Here is a 21736-nt window from a genome sequence, read left to right as displayed (position 1 = left end):
CTGTGCTTGCCATCAAGGCGTCTGTAATTAAAAGCCTGACAAAACAGGGCATCCAACAGCTCTGCCTGTGGGCACACCAGCTCTGTCTGTACCACTCTAGCACAAGACCACACCCATCAGATGCTGTCTTCACAACGAGTCTGCTCTTCCCCAGTTCTCTTGTGAAAGCTTTTCCCTTGCTGAAGCCATATTTACCATCACACTCCTCACTGCTCCACTGATTTCCCTTGTGTCTGTGTTATGGTCAAAACCCCCGCACCATGACAAATTCTATTTCACCAGGGATGGCTGGACATTACCCAAAATCACTATGGACCACAGGTTAGAAGAGCTCAATGATGCCAAGTCAGAGTGGTATTTAGTCATTAATACTGAAAATAGCTTGTGAAGTTGTCTGCTGGTGAGCAGTGACAAATTGTACAGGCACTTTCTCTCTTTCCAGGAATCCTTCCAAAAAGGATAAAGTAATAAAACATTGTCATACATCTTAGAATGCCCAAATCATCACTTTACTTTGACAACTGTAACTTGTAAAAGGACTCCTTTAACCTAGGAGTAGATGGCAGTAGAAGACACTTGGAAAAGAGACCTCAAGTATTTAACAGTAAGACAGTGATTACTACTGCATATTTGAGTAGGCAGGATTCACTAATTAGATTTCATATCAGAGCTGGTTTAGTGTAACTAGCGGGCTTGCTGCAGTATTGGACCTTGAAAATCTTCTATTTCCCAATCATCGACTTAAGGTGTTCAAGTTTATACTCTTCAATGAAGCCTTCAACAACACCCAGAGCTTTGACTTTCATCAGCAAGAGAAGGACTTCTTTTGTTTCATCACTACAAAAAAAACAAAACAAGAAAATATTATTTTGCAGCACTTCCATGTGCCTGCCTTAAGCACACTTTACATTTACTCATCTTAAAAAAACAGTAAGATATCTGTCCTCAGCTGCTTGTCATCAAGTGACCTTGGCTACCCTGGTCACTAAGGGTGCCTAACACTGGCAGCTCAACTTGTCAAACTAGAACTGCAGAAGCACTCCTTTACATTCTAGACTTCATCTTTTATGTCTATAGAATATATGCAATGAAAATAACCTTGAAAGTGTCAAATACATGAGACTTAAGGTATTTAAAGAAGTATTTAACACAAATTATTCAAGGAAGTGCCCAAATCCCAAGGAAGGCCTTATCTATTACCTGTGGTTATTCTTGTGCAGCGTACGGGCACACTGGAGCAAGTATTGGCAGAAGTTCTGTAATTCAGGGATGGTTGACCCACTTTCAAGATCTTGGAACCACCTTTCTGGGAGACACGCAACCACCTGCTCACACCAAAAGTTTATAAGAAGAAAATCTTTCAATATAATCAAGTCCCATCACTTCTGACAGGGATCTTCTGGCACATTAGGTTATTACTAGAGGCGTGTGTTTTTTCTTTGAAACGAAGATTGACTATCCCTACAAGGAGTTACTCATAAGAACCTATGGACCCTTATTTACTCTAAAATGCTTTTATGCACCAACATCATAAAAAAAATTAAATTTTAAATTATGTTTAAATTTTAAAATCTTTAAATATTTCCTCTTGTTTCAACCACTCTTCATAAAAACAACAAAATAAAAGCTTTTAGCTTAAACCCTCCTCCAATGTACAAGTCACCTTTTACCTTATGACACTTTACTATATTATCAGGCCCTGGTGGTGTGTTTAAGAGGTTCAGAAGAAGGTAACGATTCAGCAACTTGCTCAGTCCCAAATCACGTACGGTATCTTCCTGTACAAGTCCATCCCAAAGAAGAATATTGGAGAGCAGCTGTAGTAATAAAGAAACAGAGTATGTATACCGGGTGGCTGGAAGTGTGTTAAAACACAGTAACACAAGTTTTGTGTAAGATAAAGATAACATTATGTCCCTTCACTAGAGCAGGTTGCTCCAAGCCCCGTCCAACCTGGCCTTGAAACACTGCCAGGGATGGGGCATCCACAGCTTCTCTGGGCAACCTGTGACAGTGGCTCACCACCCTCACAGGGAAGAATTTCTTCCTTATAGCTAATCTAAATCTCCCCTCTTTCAGGTTAAAGCCCAAGAATACACCTTCCTGAGAAACACAATGGTTATCCACACCCTAATAGAAATGTTTTACTCTCCCAGGAGCCAGACTTGAGTGAAGATATATTTCCTGACTGACTATAAATATTTTTTCAATAAAATGAATTGCAAAGACTGAAAAAAAGATGTATTTTCTCTACCTTAGCAGCTGACCAAAACTGCCTGTCTTGAAACTTAGAATGTGGTGATGACTTGTCTTCCATAGTGCTGGTCATGGAAAGAAGGAAAAAAAGGTAACGGAGTTTTTGTTTGTTTTTTAAAGGAAGATAAACAGACAATTGATCTCTTAGATACTGATGAATGTTAATTCTGGAATTGTTTCAGCAGTGACAGCCACAACCAGAATAAATGTCTAAGGAAACAGCTGCCAATTTGAACCCTTTGTAATACCACTACTACGAATTAACTTTCAATAGAATTACCAATTGGAAACACCTGTGTCTGCATTTTATGGATATGTACCAAAACAGAACTGCTTAGAACCAAACATCCTACCCCATCTTTAGCAAAGCTTCTCTCATAGTTGTATTTTAACCCCACATCTCCCAGACTCTTACTCCCATCTTCAAAATAGTGCCCAGAAATAAGCATCCATGATAAAACCCCTATTTTTGGAACAGGAGGAATTCAAGGGACACAGGTACACAACACCAGACAACCTGGACTAAGACAGGCCCTCAGACAGAAATTGCTATGCTAAAACCAGACTGTAAATCTCATATATTGAAAAGCTTTCGGTTATAAGAACTAAAAAAGCATTAAGTCAGTGGAGTTATCCTTTTAGAAAGGGTTCATGAAGAGGACAAAGGCTTCATAACCTCTCCCATAATAAAACAGTAGAAGGCATGTTTGTTCCATAGCTGTTGATGGATGTTTACAATGTTTCATCTATAGCTGTGAGGAAAAAGGGTAGAGGAACTGAATTTGTATTTTTTCAAGATTCCCAGAGTCAGCTTACCTTTTAGGATACAGAGGAATAAAGACATCTTCCTCTACAGATTTCTTCATTCTTAGGATAACCACATTCATCAAATCCTATTAAAAAAGAATTATTAATGTGTCTCACAAGAAAGACTTCCTCTTTCGTTTGTAACAACTTCACTGATTTTGTTCATCTAGAAGTGTAGTGTTACAGATAAGTAAGCTGCCACTTGTATATAAAACACACTGAGAAGCAATATATTAAAAACAGTAGACAAATCACAGCTATAATTACCTACAGGGTTAACCTAGTGTATTTAATCACCATAGCTACGTTAGGATGTGGTTTTAGGCAACATGCTTTTAGGTGCCATAGACTGCCACCTACCTTTTTTGAAGTTTAGTTTACTTTCTGTACAACATAGCTATGATCAACTGTACCACTTGACTTCAAGTCATGGTTTCAAATCAGCACCTCTGGAAGGCTCAGAAGGGACAAAGATTTTCTTAAAATACTTCTTTCGTACTCAGGGCCTAAATATCCATTCTGTTTCACCAGTTTTATACTAGATACACCTCCAGATTTACATCAAACTGGAATCAGGCTGAAGAAGGGCATGCTAGAGGAACTATGGGTATAAAAGTAATTATTAAAAGACTGCCAAGATTACAAAGTAGCCTTTCTCCTAGTGAAGTAATTAACCTTTAGGGATTTTCAAGTCTTAAAGTTTTATATCTGCTTCATAAATAAAAGCTTAAGGAGTTGACCACTGAAGCATTATGAGCATGTAAAGCTCAAACTTGGAAAGATAATTAAATGCAAACGTAAATTCTAACCAGCACCACTGAAGTGAAGCAAGATTAGATCTACAATCAGCTTCTTGGTAGGTACAGGCAGAATTTTTCTAGAGCAGAAGCTAATTTCTGCCTTAGGAGCATCCCATCTCCCACCACCATCAATAAGGTGAGCATGAGAGAGCTGAAAATTTAACTGTTAAATCTTGTCAAAACAAACAAGTAATCAGAACCAAACAACTTCAGGACAGTGCCCTTAAGAACACGCACAGAAAGCACACACAGTGAATGAAGGGCTTTTTTTTTTTTTTTTTACCTCTTTTGTTTGATTGCGCTTATTTTTTGACAGGACTTGTTTTACAAAGATGTTGTTGCAAAGCTGTACAAGATTCTTTGTCTGTGAAGTAGATAAAGGATCCCACACACTCTCCACAAATGCTGGAAAATAAGGAAATTCATTTCACTCACAATACGCAAGTACGTATCTGCTGTAGTTCAAGGCACTGCAACGTAATGGAAGCAAACACGTAAAAAGCTAAGGGTCCCTCACTAATCTTACAAAGTGGTTGCTTTAGTCCCCCAGAGTGAGGCTATGTAATCGTTACAACTTGGAGCACCATTACATAACTAACATTATTTGAAAGCTATCGCTTTTATTTAAGGTTTGACTGCCTAGCTCAATGAACATTTTGAAGACAATCTCACTATACCTGCAATTTTTGGAAGAATAGTTTTTTCAATCACCCTAGGCAAAACTTCTTGATCAGGATCATCATCCCTTGTTGATTCTGATACGGCTTTGGCATTGCTGAATTCTTCTATAGCTTTGAACCAGGGCATCTCTTCCAACTCTGTAAAATTCTGCTGAAAGACCATTCCTGTTAGTTTTTCAGCTTGTCAGGCTTAAAAGAAAAGCTCTATCCAATGATACCAGAGATTCCCACTTAATTTCAGATCCACCCTCTTCACTGAATGGGCCAAAATGGCGAATCAGGAAAACGACACTTAAAGGTGAAATTTAAAGGTGGGAATTTTAAAGTGTCTTCAAACAACTCAAGAGAAGAATTCTTTTTACATGGGGCATTGCAAAAGGGTCTGGATGTAAAGGGAAAGCAGAAGGTTAAGAAGACTCCAACCACATGCTTCAATTTCTGAGACCAACACAGTATCTTTCTATCCATTTCTAATGCACCATGCTAAGTATAGAAAAAGCATCTTGATTTTTCATATCATGTATTAATACACAAACACATGTACAATTGTAGAAGAAAACAGTCAGTTGGTGCACCTACCTCTAGAGGATTCCAATTCATTAACTGAACTCTGATCAATGGATTTAATAGCTTAGGCAGGCAGAAACTGATGTAAGCATCACAGTAAGAGTCAGGAAGCTTCTCTTTCCATTCCTGGAATTTCAACAGGATTTTTCTGATGTCACAAAAATCTGCATGTACATCTTCAAAGACCTTCCTACTATCCTCTAAAACGTTATCTATGGATAATATTCATTGGGAATAAAAAGAAACAATCACAGAACTTATTGAAGTATAAGCTGAAGAGTTTATGCATCTATAGGGCATGAGAAATATCTGTATGATATTTGTCATTTATCTTTGACAGATCTGATACTGAAATGGATTTTAAAACTGGCTCATTGGAAATCCCAGTTTCATAAAAAAATACTGTCAGAAGACCAAAAAAAGGCAAGTTTCTTCATGATCTACTTCACAGACTTATACAGACACAGTGTTTCAAACTTTACAACACTGAAAAAATGTGAGACATGTAAACCCTTCTGGAGTTATCTGGGAAAAGGGTATTATGCCTTTCCCTGCTCCTCTTTATCCATTCATTCAAGATAACTAGAACACCAGCCTTTCACTCACACTATCTCCAGGAAACAAATTGATTATACAAAACACGTTGTAGCATCACACTGAGTACTGTCAGATTAGCTTTGGCATGATCTAAAAGAGCTTACTTCCAGTTCAACCACTCATGTGTGATGCCACCACAAGTCATACCAAAAGAAATCTACACCCATGCACCTATTCACAGTATCACAGTATGCTAGAGATTGGAAGGGACCTCAAAAGATCATCTAGTCCAATCCCCCTGCCGGAGCAGGAACACCTAGATAATGTTACACAGGAATGTGTCCAGGCGGGTTTTGAATGTCTCCAGGGAAGGAGACTCCACAACCTCCCTGGGCAGCCTGTTCCAGTGCTCCGTCACCCTCACTGAGAAGAAGTTTCTATTCTTCCCGACTCATTAGTCAGAACTGTCTGAATGCATTTCTTTTCTACAGTGTGTAACCAGGAATATGCAACTCAAAGTATTCCTTTACCTTGAATTGTTTATGTGTTTACCATTCCTAAAATCATTTAAAAAATATGTTGAAGAGATTTTGTTCTTGGACATTACAACAGTCACCAACCTTTGCTCTTCTGGAACTCATTAATCTCTGCTGGAGTCAGCTCATCGTCACTTGACATGCCTTCATGATGATCAGCTTCTCCTGAACACTCTCTTGCTTGCCGTCTGCAAGTCCTGTATTTTGTAATGAACTTGGGTGAGTGACCCTCTCCCGTGTATGTAGAAAATCCATTAAAATGATCATAGAATCATATAATACGGAATTCCAAGGATCTTGCTGCTTCAAAGTACAGTTATGAGTTGAGGCACCAATGTAACTGTAAAGCTTTTAAAATGCCCGATACTTAAAAGAGTTGGTACCAATCCCTGAACACAGTCCTTATACAAAAATGTAGTAACTGACCTACACTGATAAGAGTATAGATGTTGCTTTGCTTTCACTCACCACCAACTCCCAGCAGCAACAATACCACCTATTTTTGCTATCTATACAATGATAGAAATATATATTTCTGTATGAAGTCATTATTTATTAAAGCTCCCCTCATATAGTTTTTCCTCACTTACAACTTGTTAAATTTAAAATAACAAGATCTATAAGCATTCAGATTCAAATCAACATGAACAGAATGATATTAACAAATAGATGGTTTCCAAGCATTTCAAGTTTTGGAAAGCAAGTACATATTTTTTTGTGTAATCTCATTTAGTAATCCTACAGGTTTACATTCATCACTGAGTAAGCGACAGGAAGCCAGTGCACAGTACATTAAATCGGAGTTAAGTGCACCTATATGTAATAGCTACCTTCGACGCTCACACATTTCCAGAACCTGTGTCTTCTTATGACCTTTTAATCCATCATTACCAGGTTTGTCATTCCCACCTATCAGAAAACAAAAACATACAAAAATAAAATGGTTTGATTTTAAAGTGTCTATTTTTTTCAGTCAGGAAACACAGATCCTCCTCCTATCATTCTTCATTTGGAAAATAGCCAAATGAAAGTCAAACCTAATCTCCATAGTGCACAAGTAAGTATTATTTTTAACTGCATGTAGTCAGATGTGGTTGTTTCCTTATAGCAGTTGATGAAAAGGTGAGTTTCATGACATTCCAGACAACTCTCACTGCTTACTAATCCTGGAAAAGGAACTTAATGTCTTCCATGATAGGTTATCAGAAGTGTGAAAGGCAAGGATAGGGACTTACCTTCATCCTGTATATCAAAAATGAAACCATGTAATAAATTAGAGTAACTTTAGAGCTTCAGTTCCAACACTGTAATGGAAGTTAAGTCCCTGATTTACACTATTCAAAAATCATTGCATTTAGATTTCAAGACTAGTCAGCCCCCCACTGTCTCCTGTTATCTGAGTGGTAACTGACCCGAACTACCCTTACTCTGATTCTTGAGGCTAACACAGAATTAGAAACAAGAAGCATTCTCTACTTTGGCCATTCATTTGTAGTGTAAGTGTAGCCCTATTAGCTACCTGGCATGTGCACAACATGCCAAAACAAGTGTACTACTGAAGTATTATCATATATGAAAAAACAGCCCTTCCACTATATTAAATACAACTAGGACCATAAAAAAACAATTACAAGTGCTATTAAACATGCAAGTACAGTCTCATTTGCAATGAGCTTTAAGTAAAATCATTTTAATGACAACTTATTATGGCACTACCCTTTTCTTCTTAACACCGGCTGTCAGCTTGTTACACCATTTTACAAAATCATACAGGCTGCTAGCTTCCTCTAATCAGCAGTTTATCCTGTGTAGTGAGAAAACTGAACCCATGTGATTAGTAGTTACCAGGAACTGGTGCATCTGGCCTCCATCTGTTCCCAGCACCTCCAAGCATACTGCTTTTCGCTTCGACTAAGCGGTTTTAAAGGGTTTGGTTTTGGATGTTTGGTTGGGTATTTTTAAATAGGACCAGCTGAAGATTCATATGGCATACAAACAATACATTTGTGTGGGAAGAAAGTGAGGTAACTGCAATATTCTTTTTCTACAGTGACTGAAAAACACCATTTTGGTTTAGATAAAACACAAAGGTGCTTTTTTCTTTATGCCCTTCTCTTCACGTGTCACCTAATACAGAATCTCCATTCTGAGTGCAAAAAGCCTTAAAGATGGTCTCATGTAGAAGTGATGCTGCAAGTAAACACCCTGCTTTTCATCTCAGTTGAACACACCTACAGACAATGGAAAGGAGAAACCAGATAAAAGTAAAAAAGGAAATGCAGAACTTTACTTCTGCTCAAAGAGTGAATGTTTCAACAAGAAAATAACTTTTAACTTCATACTAACTTGTCAGATGCTGAATATAAGCAGATTCATCTTTCAGTTCATCTTGCCTTCGTTTCAATACTCTCATGGCTTGTTGCTGAAGAAGTACATGTACAGCCAATTCTAGCTCATTAATGGATTTCAGCTGAAATATAATAAATAATAATCAGGTTTTCAATTAAGTAAAATCCCAAAAGAATGGAAAAACCCAACCCCTTCCATGGGTTTTCAGTATAGCTGTGAAATTAGAATCAAACTGTCATAGATTAAAAATAAGTTCCTGGTCACTGGAGTTCTGCAGGCTTTTTTTATAAGGCTGAAAGAGCACAAACTAAATGCCAGTTACTCACCACAGGACTACCTAAGTATTCCTACAAAAGGCTTCAATAGGACAAAATACTTGGTGTGCTTTGTTTGCTTTCAGTTTGCCTTTGAGCCACCAGCCATTAAAGAAAATGTATTTATTAAACTAACTTTTTTTCTTCCTTAAAGTTACATACAGAAATTCACAACTGCAATGCAACGAAGTGACATAAATTAGATTTGATAGCAGAGTCTACAGAGGATAAGAGCAGTTTACTTTCACTGAGGCCAAACTTCAGGTGGCACTTCCCCTTCTCCAAACTATCATCTTTTTAAATACACAAACCTTGCAGATCAGGAGTCAGTTGCAGCCAATAATGTCCACAAATTCTCACACAGCTCTGCTAACTCAATCCCAACTTGAACCCAACACAAAATCCTTACCACCTCTGCTATGTAACCCTGAGTAAAGTCATTCTGAGATCCCAAAAGTGAACTTAAATGCCACCTCTCATTCAACTTCAGCACACTCTCATTACTAGACCTGCAGGAAAGTCCCTCCAGTAACATTTTGTTTTCATTCAACAGAACCTAGCTGAGACGACAGCTCAAGCAAACGTACCTATACTAGCTTGGTCATCACTTCAGGTGAGGGCTAATATTTTTTCCTGCTAGTTTGTTTCCTGTTACATTAAAATTTCTGACAGAACTGATTTTTAACTGGATGGTATCCCTCCATTTCCAAACAAACCCCCCTCATCTTCCATTGACAGAACACACCCTTATCATCCGTATTTAAAAAAAAATAAATAAAAGGAGGAAAAAAAATACATACCTTTTCATTCAAACAATTTATCAAGTTTTCCACATATGTTTTCATGGACCTGTAGAATTTGTAATTCAGAGCTGCATCTGAAGACTTCTCTAGCACCTGGACAGTCACCTTGGAACTCTCAATGTCCTCCTTGTATTTCTCATACTCCCTCTGGTGGGCACGGTGCACATTCTGTAGTGAAGTTATCCTAAGAGAGGAGAAACACAGAAAACTAAACTATGGCCAAGTTAACAGCTGATTTCTAAACACTTTTTCCATTATAATCACATATAAAAATCTTTGCCTGTGCTAGTACTTGCACATAAGCAGAGCTGGAAGATTTACCCATGCCAGCATTTTCAGAAGTATGGAGCTGGACAAGCATCATAGTTTGAAGATTCAAACACCATTTATGTGGTGCCAGTTTTGATATTTGACCTAGATTTTTAACTAGATATTTTACCTGATATCTGACCTAGATTGCTCAATGTACCATACATCCTAAAACCATAAAAAGCCAAATTTCATGGCATCACATTAATTGGATTTTACCCAAAGTAATCTGAGGAAAACTACAGCTCATGTCAGCATGTCCATAATGCCAGTTCGGTATAAGCTGCATGGAAAGCAGTATCTGTCAGCATTCACCATGCGTTCACTACTAAATACAAACCAACTGAGGACTCCCGCTGCTAGTAGTTGAAAAAACCCAGAAACCTGTATCTATAGCTCCGACTATTAGACAGGAATGTTTATATATATAACAACTCTGCTTCCTTTTTTAGCTCCCCCTTCCACTCTTACACATCCCAAGTGTTTGCTCAGCTTGAGTAAACCTCTAACAGAACCAAGAAAACAGACCACAACTTACTTCACCTCTCTGAAGCAGAGAACACTTTTCAATAAAGATAACTGAACTACACTACTGTTCTCTGCCATGCTACAATTAAAAATACCCAACCTTACAAAGTTTAACCATGCCAAGTTCAAGGTCCTACACCTGTGTCAGAGCAATACCAGCCACAGCTTCAGGCTGGGCAGAGAAGAGATTCAGAGCAGCCCTGCGGAGAAGGATTTGGGGGTGTTGGTTGATGACCTGGCTTCAGTGTGCGCTCACAGCCCAGAAAGCCAACCATATCCTGGGCTGCATCAAAAGGAGTGTGACCAGCAGGTCAAAGGAGGTGATCCTGCCCCTCTGCTCTGCTCTTGTGAGACCTCACCTGGAGTATTGTGTGCAGTTCTGGTGTCCTCAACATACAAAGGACATGGAACTGTTGGAACAAGTCCAGAGGAGGGCCACGAGGATGATCAGGGGACTGGAGCACCTCCCGTATGAAGACAGGCTGAGGAAGTTGGGGCTGTTCAGCCTGGAGAAGGCTGCGTGGAGACCTCATAGCAGCCTTCCAGTATCTGAAGGGGGCCTATAAGGATCCTGGGGATGGACTCTTCATTAGGGACTGTAGTGACAGGACACAGGACACTATTCTATGATTCTCTGATTTCAGCACTTACCACGTTAAACAGACCTACAAAGCTTACATTAAACAGGTCTCCCTCCCCTTCTTGCTATTTTCCAGATGGGTTTCCCACTCTTCATAGCTTTATTCTTATTTTTCTTATTTGATTCTGTACCAAAATTCCTACTTAACTCGATTCCTTTCAGGTGATTATGGCAAAGAGAGCATAAAATTCACAAAAATATTTAGTCCAATTTAGTTGCAAATTTTTAAACAAGCAGGTCAGTGATGGTCTGTAGAAAGCAAAGCATATACAGAGAGAGCACAGAGCAAGTTCATAGCAGCTACTTATGTCTCAGCTGTATAACATTACTTGTCTAAACTTATCTGAGCAGCTGCTTCCTGATGCTCTGAGAGATGACAGGCAATGGCTTACCCTGGGACGTCTGACCACAACTGTCCTTTTCACACACCCTCTGGAAGGTTCCAACCTCCATCCCAGGATGTTTCAGCTGCACATATGGCAGCTGTGCTGCTAAAGAAAAGTCACAGCCTGGCTCACAACTAAGGAGAAATATCAAGAAAGGTTCTAGTTTGCCTAAATAGGCTGTACAGAGTTTACCGCTGCTTTTAGGAAATACTGGTGTAAGACCCACTGTAAGGGGGATAGGATTGTCAGCTCCACCTCCCCTACTTGAAGTTTTGCTTGCTGGGCAAACATAACATTGAACCAACGTTTCTGTCAAACACTAGAAACCATAAAAAGCTGTTGCAATTTAAATGAATTCACTCTCCAAGTTCTAGTTGAAAGTCCAAATGTTCCCCTACATCAAATCACTGCCACTTAAAATCTACTAGACATCATAACAGGAATTAGTACACATAAAACAACCCAAAAATCCTGCAATATTCTGGAAAAGAACAGAACTTCAAACTTGTATCTCCCATTCTGTGACAAAAACTTAAGAGAACTCAAAAGTGACACTCATAAGAGCGGGATTTACCTTTCAGTCAGTCGCTTCTTCACAATTTCCAAGTTCACAGGCGGCAGAGAAACAGAGGGATCAAATTTTGCTTTAGCTGATTGTGATTCATACAGGGAAGTATCATCATAAGTTTCCTACAAGAATTTTAGTGTTAATTTTTAATACACAACTTACACAAGTCTTCCCTCTGCAGCTCTTTAGATCAACAAGATGTATCATTCCAATACACAAGGCATATGATATAAAGATATGTATTTCAACAGTCAAATTAAGTACAGGAAAATGTTGTACAGAAAAGCACAACACAGAGGCAAGGAAAATGAAGTATAAAACCCTGCATATGTATGTTGTATAAAAACATATAGTGCATATACATATAAACAGCACAAAATAATCCACAATTTAGGGTACATCTGAGTTGCTGTTTTGGCCTGAAAATATTAATAGCTTTCAACAGCGCATAATGCAGAGCGGTGAAAAATTTCTCAAACATAGAATCATAGAATAATTAGGGTTGGAAAGGACCTGAAGATCATCTAGTTCCAACCTCCCTGCCATGGGCAGGGACACCTCACACTAAACCATATCACCCAAGGCCTCGTCCAACCTGGTCTTGAACACTGCCAGGGATGGAGCATTCACAACTTCCCTGGGCAACCTATTCCAGTGCCCCACCACCCTAACAGGAAAGAATTTCCTTCTTATATCCAATCTAAACTTCCCCTGTTTAAGTTTTAATCCGTTACCCCTTGTCCTATCACTACAGTCTCTAATGAAGAGTCCCTCCCCAGCATCCCTGGAAGATATCCAGGCCCCCTTCAGATACTGGAAGGCTGCTATGAGGTCTCCATGCAGCCTTCTCTTCTCCAGGCTGAACAGCTCCAACCTTCTCAGCCTGTCTCCATATGGGAGGTGCTCCAGTCCCCTGATCATCCTTCATGGCCCTCCCCTGGACTTGCTCCAAGAGCTCCATGTCCTTCTTTGTGTTCAGGACACCAGAACTGCACACAATACTCCAGGTGAGGTCTCACAAGAGCAGAGTAGAGGGGCAGGATCACCTCCTTCGACCTGCTGGTCACGCTCCTTTTGATGCAGCCCAGGATACGGTTGGCTTTCTGGGCTGCAAGCGCACACTGAAGCCAGCTCATGTTCATTTTCTCATCAACCAGCACCCCCAAGTCCTTCTCCGCAGGGCTGCTCTGAATCTCTTCTCTGCCCAACCTGTAGCTGTGCCTGGGATTGCTCCAGCCCAGGTGTAGGACCTTGCACTTGGCATGGTTAAACTTCATAAGGTTGGCATCAGCCCACCTCACAAGTGTGTCAGGGTACCTCTGGATGGCATTCCTTCCCTCCAGGGTATCAACCGAACCACACAGCTTGGTGTCATCGGCAAACTTGCTGAGGGCGCACTCAATCCCACTGTCCGTGTCAGTGACAAAGACGTTAAACAAGACTGGTCCCAACACCGATCCCTGAGGGACACCACTCGTTACTGGTCTCCAGCTGGACATTGAGCCATTGACCACAACTCTTTGTGTGTGGCCATCCAGCCAGTATCTTTATCAAATTGATGTCGCTCCAATTTAGAGACAAGGATGTCGTGTGGGACAGTGTCGAACGCTTTACACAAGTCCAGGTAGATGACATCAACTGCTCTACCCCTGTCCATCAGTTCTGTAACCCCATCATAGAAGGCCACCAAATTGGTCAGGCAGGATTTCCCCTTAGTGAAGCCATGCTGGCTGTCACCAAGCACCTTGTTGATTTTCATGTGCCTTAGCATGCCTTCCAGGAGAATCTGCTCCAAGATTTTGCCAGGCACAGAGGTGAGACTGACTGGTCTGTAATTCCCTGGGTCATCCATTTTCTCTTTCTTGAAAATGGGGGTTATAGTTCCCTTTTTCCAGTCATCGGGAGCTTCACCTGACTGCCATGATTTCTCAAATATGACGGCCAGCAGCTTTGCAACTTCATTCGCCAGCTCCTTCAGGACCCGTGGATGGATCTCATCAGGACCCATGGACTTGTGCACGTTCAGATTTTTAAGATGGTCTCAAACCAGTTCCTCTCCTACAGTGGGTGCAAGGTCTTCATTCTCACAGTCCCTGCATCTGCCTTCCAAGACTTGGGTGGTGCAGTCAGAGCCTTTGCCAGTGAAGACCGAGGCAAAGAAGTCATTCAGAACCTCAGCCTTCTCCAAATCCTGCGTAGTCAGTTCTCCTGAGAGCTTCCTGAGGGGGCCTACATTCTCCCTAGTCTGTTTTTTATTTGCTATGTACCTGTAGAATCCCTTCCTGTTATCTTTAATACCTCTAGCTAAGTTTAATTCTAACTGGGCCTTAGCTTTCCTAACCTGGTCCCTAGCTTCCTGGACAACATCCCTGTACTCTTCCCAGGCCGCCTGTCCTTGCTTCCACTTATTAAAAGCCTCTTTTTTCATTTTAATTTTCCTCAGGAGCTCCTTATCCATCCAAGGAGGTCTCCTGGCCCTCCTGCTGCACTTCCTTCTGGTTGGGATGCAACACTCCTGAGCTTGTAGCAGGTGATCCTTGAATATCAACCAACAGCCTTGGGCCCTCTCGGGCTATATCCCATGGAACCTTCCTAAGCAGGTTCCTGAAGAGGTCAAAGTCTGCCCTTTTGAAATCCAGGGTAGTGAGCTTGCTGCACGCTCTTCTCACTGTCCTGAGGATCTCAAATTCAAGCATCTCATGATCACAAACATTTAAATAGTTGTAGAAGCATTAATGTGCAAAGCACCCTACATCTATTGGAATTATTATTTTCCATGTCCTTTAAAGCATAAAAAAAGCTCTTGGCAGTCCTGGGGTAATGGCTGGATTAGATGATCTGACAGGTCTCTTCCAACCTAGCTGATTCTATGATTCTATAATGCTTCTACATTGACAACTGAGACTTCACTAGTATCAAAATTCTAAATACAGAATATGGAAATAAACTACAGCCAAGTAGTGACTGCAATACCTGATTTTATTTATATCTTGCTCTTTTAAAGCTATTTTAATATATTTATGATTAATTATTTGCCATCTATTAGTCATTTAATAGTCTATTTTCTCATATCAAGCTTTCTGATTCCACTCCCCCTACAAATATGAATGCTACATTCTGACAAAGCCAGTGGTCAAGAGAGAGATTCTTCACTCACAACTCGGCTTCACTGTAATTATAACTAAAGAAGGATTCCACTGAGTTTTATCTTATAAATTAAAAGACATTGTTCTAAAACCATGGAAGGTTGTATATTAAAATCTAGCCAAAACACAATCCACTGAAGCAAGCAAGTCCGTAACGAACAAGGCCCATTACTAAAAATGGTTGCAGTTTCCTGAACAGTAGAAATTAAGTTTTCCAGAAACAAGTATGAGGTCCTAAGAGCACCAACCACACTGAATCTGGAATTCAGCAGCAAAAAGGTGTAACTTTCTCCCAGTCCTCTAACTACTCCCACTTAAGAGGCAAAAGTTTCTACAGTTGTCTATTTAGACATAAAGAACTTGTTGTTCAGATTTTCCTAATCTGACCCAGAGTAAATGATTCAAGCCAGAAGCAAAACTTCCAGCTCATCAGAATATACAGAGTTTATTTTTGCCAATTATTTACCAGAGGAAAAAAAAGAAAGAAAACAGAATTCTGCTGAACTGCTGAAGAGAGGTCTCAGATTGTGCCCAAGAGGAATTTAGCATAATAGAAGAACAATTTTTGTTTTACAACTTTTTACCATTGTTGCTATTTGAATATTTTTGCTTTCAAGGGTTCAGAATTCTATTCTCTACTTTTCAGACTCTTCCATCACATATAGGTACTGGCCTCTGATGTATGTAAGCAACAATACCCTGCTTCTGAACAGCTATACAGAGATTACAGATTTTCATTATTATCTTCCCATATTTCTAGTCATCTTTTTCCCTGACGAATCAGTGTATAACTTCCCCAAATCCTCTCTAGCAATAGGACAGGAAGGAGATACAGGAGTACTCCACAGAAGCTCTACTGCCTATGAGCAAAAAGCAACTTCCAGGTGTTAGAAAAGCATGCATCACCTGAGAGAGTTTAATGGCTTTCTTTATTTGCTGAACTTCCCACTTAATTTGTGCTTCATCTTCACTTGATTCATCACCCTCAGACACTGAAAGTTGAAATAATCATTAATAGATATAATTACACCCTGTATTCCCCCTCCCCCCAAGCAACAATGGATCTCCCCATCACTACTACACACAAAAAACAGCAGACGAAAAATCTGCAGATGGATGACTTCCAAACAGAAAGGCAAGGAAGGCTTGGAAATAGCTAGTGGGATCTGTAGCATTTACACCAGTATCAATTTCCTCAACATACTGTTTCTCAGACAACTACTGCAGTAAGAGCTGCACAAACATCTTGGGTTTGTGTCTGAAGGCAAAGCTGTGCATAATACATGTAAATAAGGTGTAAGTATAGACTATAATACAGCGAGTGACATTATGCACAGCAAATCCTTGATTGTTCCAAAACATACATTCTACTAGATACAAAAATCTGATTAGCATTAATTAGAATTGCAGAATCAGCTTGTAGTTATGCATTCCTCATAACCCTTCTTCAAATAATAAAGTAAATCTGTGCTTCATAAACAAAACTATAAGCAGCTGTAAGAGGACAAAAGCAATGGAAATGCCAGATATGCTTTCTGTGCAATAGGTCTGTTCACTTTTGAAGCGCTGTATTGTTCAGAGTTTTTTCCCTTTTTCAAGAACAGCCATGGTGTCAGTGCAGGCAAAGCACTTGGAAGACTAGATCAGATGCAGGAGGCAGGATTTACAACAATTTTACTCACATTAAATGCTGTGACTCCTACAAGTTTTTTTTTGGTTTTGTTTGGGTTTTTTTTTGTTTTTTGGTAGCGTTTTTTAATTTTTGCAGTCAATATGGCCAAAAAATGTGGCCTCAACCCTTCCTGCACCACATTAGTGAGACCTAAACCAGGATAATGTCCCACAGAAACCTCAAATACCAGCTGTACAGCATTTTGCCAAGAGCCCTGAGGGGCAAAGCCTTACACTGCACAACCTTATTGGACAAGTGCCACACTATTCCAGACATACATAAAACAAAGCCACAACCACTATCAGAAACAGTACAAACTCACCTGTGTGTTCTGTCATCCTCTGCCTAAGAGTTTTCATTTTAGGAACAAAATCAAGATTCTCTGTATCAGACTCATCTTCACTCTCTAAACCATAGCCTTTTCTCCTCCGAGAGACCTCGTGACTGTTGGAAACATCCAGGGGAAGATAATCATCCTGTATCCTAGCTATCTGACGTTTCCTCCGAGCAGCCTCTATACAATCTGCACTGAGGATGTGACCTGCGTTGAAGAGAAAAAACATCTAAGCAGAAGACTAAAACTAACACCCCATATCACTCCTAATGTCAATAACCACCACTGTTCAGGATCACTGTACAATTCTGAGTATAGGACACAAGATGTTTACACTGTGCTTACCATGTTAATGTAAGGACCTGGAAATGAATCCCTGAAAAGTGGTTCTCAGTCTGAAAACAAAGCTCAGACTTTTTTCTTTTAAATTAACTGCTGTTAGACTGTCCTCTTTTTTTTCATCTCCCCAAAAAATCAGGGCTACTAAACTCAGAGAGTTACAAAGGAATCAAAAGTTTACAAATCAGCACAGGTGGGTTATATTTTAATCTTATGAAGGGAACTTACACCACTGCCAAACAGGAATTTTTTGCAGCCTTTCTTCTGAAACCAATGGTCATGATTCCTGATCCATTTCCAAAATTAACATGCAAATACAACAAATACCTGCAACCAAAAACTGCCACTATTCTTTCAGAAGAAGGGTAGTCATGAGTCAGGACAAACAAAATGCTTATACATTACATGTTTTTAGCTGTGTGGGATTCACGTCACCCATTCTGTACTTCAGCCAAAAAAGACAAAATGTTTTTGTTTTGTTGTTGGGTTTTTGTGTTTTTTTAAAGTAACTTTCTTAAAAACACACAAATCAGGAAATTAACCTGGTGATCGATCCTTCCAACTCTGTGGAGAGCTGGACTCATTTTCAGAGTCTGAGCTGTTGCAGTCCTCACTTAGTGCAGAATGACTTTCATCCTCCTCCACCTCCCTTTCTTCATAAGGGCCTTTGATGCTGCCAGTTCTAGGCTCCAATGTACAGATTTCTGTATTAGGGGCAAAAAAGTAAAATGCATGATTTCAGTTTCAGCTGCTGGCATCTGATGTGCCACGACTGGTTACCAGTAACTATTTACACCTTGCTGCAGCAAAGACTGATCATGTATCTATCACCACCTGCCCTCATCAAAACACGTCCAATTTTCTGATGCTCCAAGACAGTCATTTACAAGCCAGTTCTTGTCTTGAATCCAAGCATCTGTGATAGGCCTAAACTAACATATCATTCTGAGACACAGAGCACATATACATGAACAAGAGCAATGATATCAGCTCCCAGATGACAATTGATTAATATCCTAATAGCTCATAGCACATTTGGGTTCACCTCGCTTTATTTTATAAATAGTATTGAAAAACTGCCTTATTTATTTTGTAAGCATTAAAAATGAGGGAGTCTTTATTTAAGCTACAAAGGTTTATTTATGACTTTTTTGTCCCAATTATCTTTGAATTCTTTAAAAACATTGATTTCTCTTTCCTTGTTACTACATCTTCAGTAAATCATCAGATTACTGAACAACAGAACATGTCACCTTTTGTAAGGGTATGAGATATAGTTCTATAAGAAGTTACAAAGAAAATTTACCATCTCATCTGAAGCACAATCTCAAAAGGAGTTACAGAATCATAGAATGGTTTGGGTTGGAAGGGATCTTAAAGATCACCTGGTTCCAACCTCCCTGCCTTGGGCAGAAACACCTTCCACTAGAGCAGGTTGCTCAAAGCCAAAACATTTCTTAATCCCATTTTAATCTAACAGTAGCAATTAGGGCATATCTACGAATTGGTAGAGTTGTCAAAAGGGGATTAAAGGGGAAGAGAACTTCCAGACACTTTCTCACAAAACAAACCAACCCCAAGTATTCCAATAGGCAGTTTACTACAGTTCAATGACACCTGGAATACTATCAGAACAATCAAGGCTATTGTTCAATATTCAAATGCTGTAACAGCACAGTTTAATAACACAAAGTTCAAGGTTTACTGTAAGTGTCATCAAACAAATTTCTACTAAGCTTACATTTTCTCTCAATACAAAATACTCAGATCAAACTGCAATTTGACAGCAATAAGAAGTGGAAAGTTGCCCTACAGTTTGAAAGATATAATGCTGAAGCATCAATTTATCAGAAGTTTATTAACCCTGATGTACTAGAGGAGCTCTGCATAACCAAATTTTCTCAAAAACAGCCTTCAAGTTCTGATACTTTTTACCAAGGTTATATGGAAAATAATTTCAGCACAAAACGATTAAAATTTTAATCTTTTAAAATTTAAAGTAACATTGTAACTATAATCAGGATTCAATTATCATGCAAAAAACATCTAACGGCAGTATTTGTACATCACTCTTGACTTACTGATCTTTTAATATGTCTTCATATAAGCACTCCATTAAATATCTAACTGAAAAAAGTACTTACTTTTGCTTTCTCCAGTTTCTGTCTGGGCAGGCAGCAGGCTTTCCTTTCGAACTCTAAAGGTTACTTCATTGAAGGACGGCTTTTTAATTTTAAAGCATTCTTCACCTATTTAGGTAAAATTAAATTATTCCAAGTAACATTAACCGAGAGCAGTATACGTGCATCCATCCCTGGCAGTGTTCAAGGCCAGGCTGGACAAAGCCTTGGGTGACATGGTTCAGTGTGAGGTGTCACTGCACACGGCGAAGGGCTGGAACTAGATGATCTTGAAGTCCTTTGCAACCCTAACTATTCTGTGATTCCATCTACACACATGTATTACATCCAAAGCATGTCCCCTCTCTGTGCGCGCACAGTGTATTTTTGAAGTTCTGGCTGCATTAAGTCTAACTAATGCATTTAGTTCCATGTTCTAACTAGTTCCATGGCTTTAGTGCTCAAGATAACACCAGCGCTTGATTTAAAATTGTGCCTCCTCAATACAGCAATATTGTAGTGCTGAAATTGTTATTGCAGTCTGTGTTCATGCAAGTGACTCCAGTATGCTGCCGTATCTTGTGTCATCAGCCACAAAAGCAACAGCACAGAAAAGTCAACTAAACATTTAAGCTTCAGTTATTTAAACTTCTTCATAATTAAGCAGCCTAATCATGGAATCACGTACTACACAGCTGAGAGAGCTGGATTTGATCAGCCTTGAGAAAAGAAGGCTCAGCTTATTACCATGTTCCAGTTTTTAAAGGGTGACTACAACGAAGATGGAGACTAACTTTTCACAAAGTCACATGGAAAAGACATGGAGTAATGGGCACAAATTACTCCTTGTAACATTCCAAGTGGACACTAGAGGAAAAACTTGCACAATGAGAACAATCAGTCATTGGAATAATCTCCCCAGGGCAGTGGTGGACTCCCCAGCACTGGACACTTTTAAAATTTGGCTGGGCAGGGTGCTGGGACATGTAGTCCAAGTCATGTTTTATCAAGAAAGGCTGGACCAGGGGATCCAACCCGGGATTATGTGATTCTATGACACTTTTCTCTGGTTTGCTCCAGCCCCAAGAAGCTCTCAAATGATTCCCGGCTAAAAGCACACGGACATACGTAACCTTTCAAAATACTTTTATATGGATTTCCTTTATAATCCCCACAACAGCCCTATCCCTGACGCAAAATCGCTATTTTTGCTTACAGAGAAAGAGGTGTAATGGTGACTCGCAGCTCCCGGCGCCAGCAGTCCGGCGCTCCGGGAGCCGCGGACCGAACGCGGGGCGCAGAGGCTAGGCCCGTGTATCCAAGCTCCGGCCTGGTGCGGCTTCGATAGCCATTAGGATGGTAGGACGCTGCCGGACACTTACCTTCTGGCTCCTCCTCACTACCGAAACTCAGCAGCACTTTTCCCCCCCGCGCGGGCCCGCTTCCGGCGATGCGCGGCCCGCGAGCAGCTGCTGCCTTTCCGCTCTCCTCACGGCCCCTGGGGCTGCCCACAGGCTCTTCTGGGGGCGGCGGCCCCTCTCCGGGTAACGGCCCCTCCTCCGCGTGCGCCCTGGCCCCCTCCGGGGACGCGGCGGCGCTGCCAGGGCCTCCCTCACCCTTCTCAGGCTCCGCTTCTGGCTCGGAACAGGAGCTGGGGCCGGGGGCTGGTGACGGGGCGACGACGGGCTCGGGCTCCTCCTCACTGCTGCTGGACGCTGCACGCCGCCGGCCACGAAAGTTACGCGGGGGACGCCGGAACATCGCGGCCGCCGAACAGCCGCACAGCTCCACGCACCCCTCGTCCTCAACGCGCATGCGCGAAAACCCCCAAGCACCACCCTTCGCCCAGAGCAAATCCCGCCCCACGGCAAGGATGCCTCTATGGGCGGGGCGCGAGAACAGCCTCGCAATGGGGGCGAGGGGCGTGTCCTGCGCTTAACGGCCGAGGCGCCGCAGGGTGGGCGGGGACAGCTGTGGTGAGCGAGCGAGCGAGCGAGCGAGCGAGGGAGGAGGTGCCGTACGGTGAGGGGTCGGAGGCAGGGGGC

The 21736-nt window shown here is 40.8% G+C and overlaps 1 protein-coding gene across 3 annotated transcripts; it reads right to left on the bottom strand.

The window, feature by feature from the left end:
• Positions 1-221: 221 nt before the first annotated feature.
• Positions 222-21467, bottom strand: GCFC2 (GC-rich sequence DNA-binding factor 2). 3 transcript variants are annotated; one of them, XM_061460945.1, is made up of 18 exons: positions 21074-21467; positions 19716-19820; positions 18114-18275; positions 17221-17439; positions 16133-16218; positions 12087-12202; positions 9647-9833; positions 8530-8653; positions 7014-7092; positions 6268-6380; positions 5123-5322; positions 4541-4694; positions 4147-4268; positions 3073-3149; positions 2255-2321; positions 1671-1817; positions 1201-1325; positions 222-837 (listed from the first exon to the last, which is right to left on the bottom strand). In XM_061460945.1, exons 1-18 carry the CDS (start codon positions 21450-21452, stop codon positions 723-725), a joined length of 2577 nt encoding a protein of 858 aa, XP_061316929.1. In that variant the 5' UTR covers positions 21453-21467; the 3' UTR covers positions 222-722. The 3 variants fall into 3 exon arrangements, 2 of the variants coding, with proteins under 2 accessions (XP_061316929.1, XP_061316930.1); XM_061460946.1 differs by having other exon boundaries at positions 4541-4691; XR_009744635.1 differs by lacking the exons at positions 222-837; positions 2255-2321.
• Positions 21468-21736: the final 269 nt, after the last annotated feature.

Source organism: Pezoporus flaviventris, unplaced genomic scaffold, assembly GCF_033815535.1.
Source record: "Pezoporus flaviventris isolate CSIRO_AGI_PZ_B2104156 unplaced genomic scaffold, CSIRO_AGI_Pfla_v1 ptg000031l, whole genome shotgun sequence".
NCBI classification, from domain to species: domain Eukaryota; kingdom Metazoa; phylum Chordata; class Aves; order Psittaciformes; family Psittacidae; genus Pezoporus; species Pezoporus flaviventris.
This window is presented reverse-complemented; position numbering and strand designations above follow the sequence as displayed.

Coding starts and splice junctions, on each gene's coding strand:
- GCFC2 (XM_061460945.1), bottom strand. CDS start 21,452: ATGTTCCGGCGTCCCCCGCGTAACTTTCGTGGCCGGCGGCGTGCAGCG. Junction 19,821..21,073: donor TAGTGAGGAGGAGCCAGAAG/GTAAGTGTCCGG, acceptor TTACCTAAATAG/GTGAAGAATGCTTTAAAATT. Junction 18,276..19,715: donor AGAAACTGGAGAAAGCAAAA/GTAAGTACTTTT, acceptor CCCCTAATACAG/AAATCTGTACATTGGAGCCT.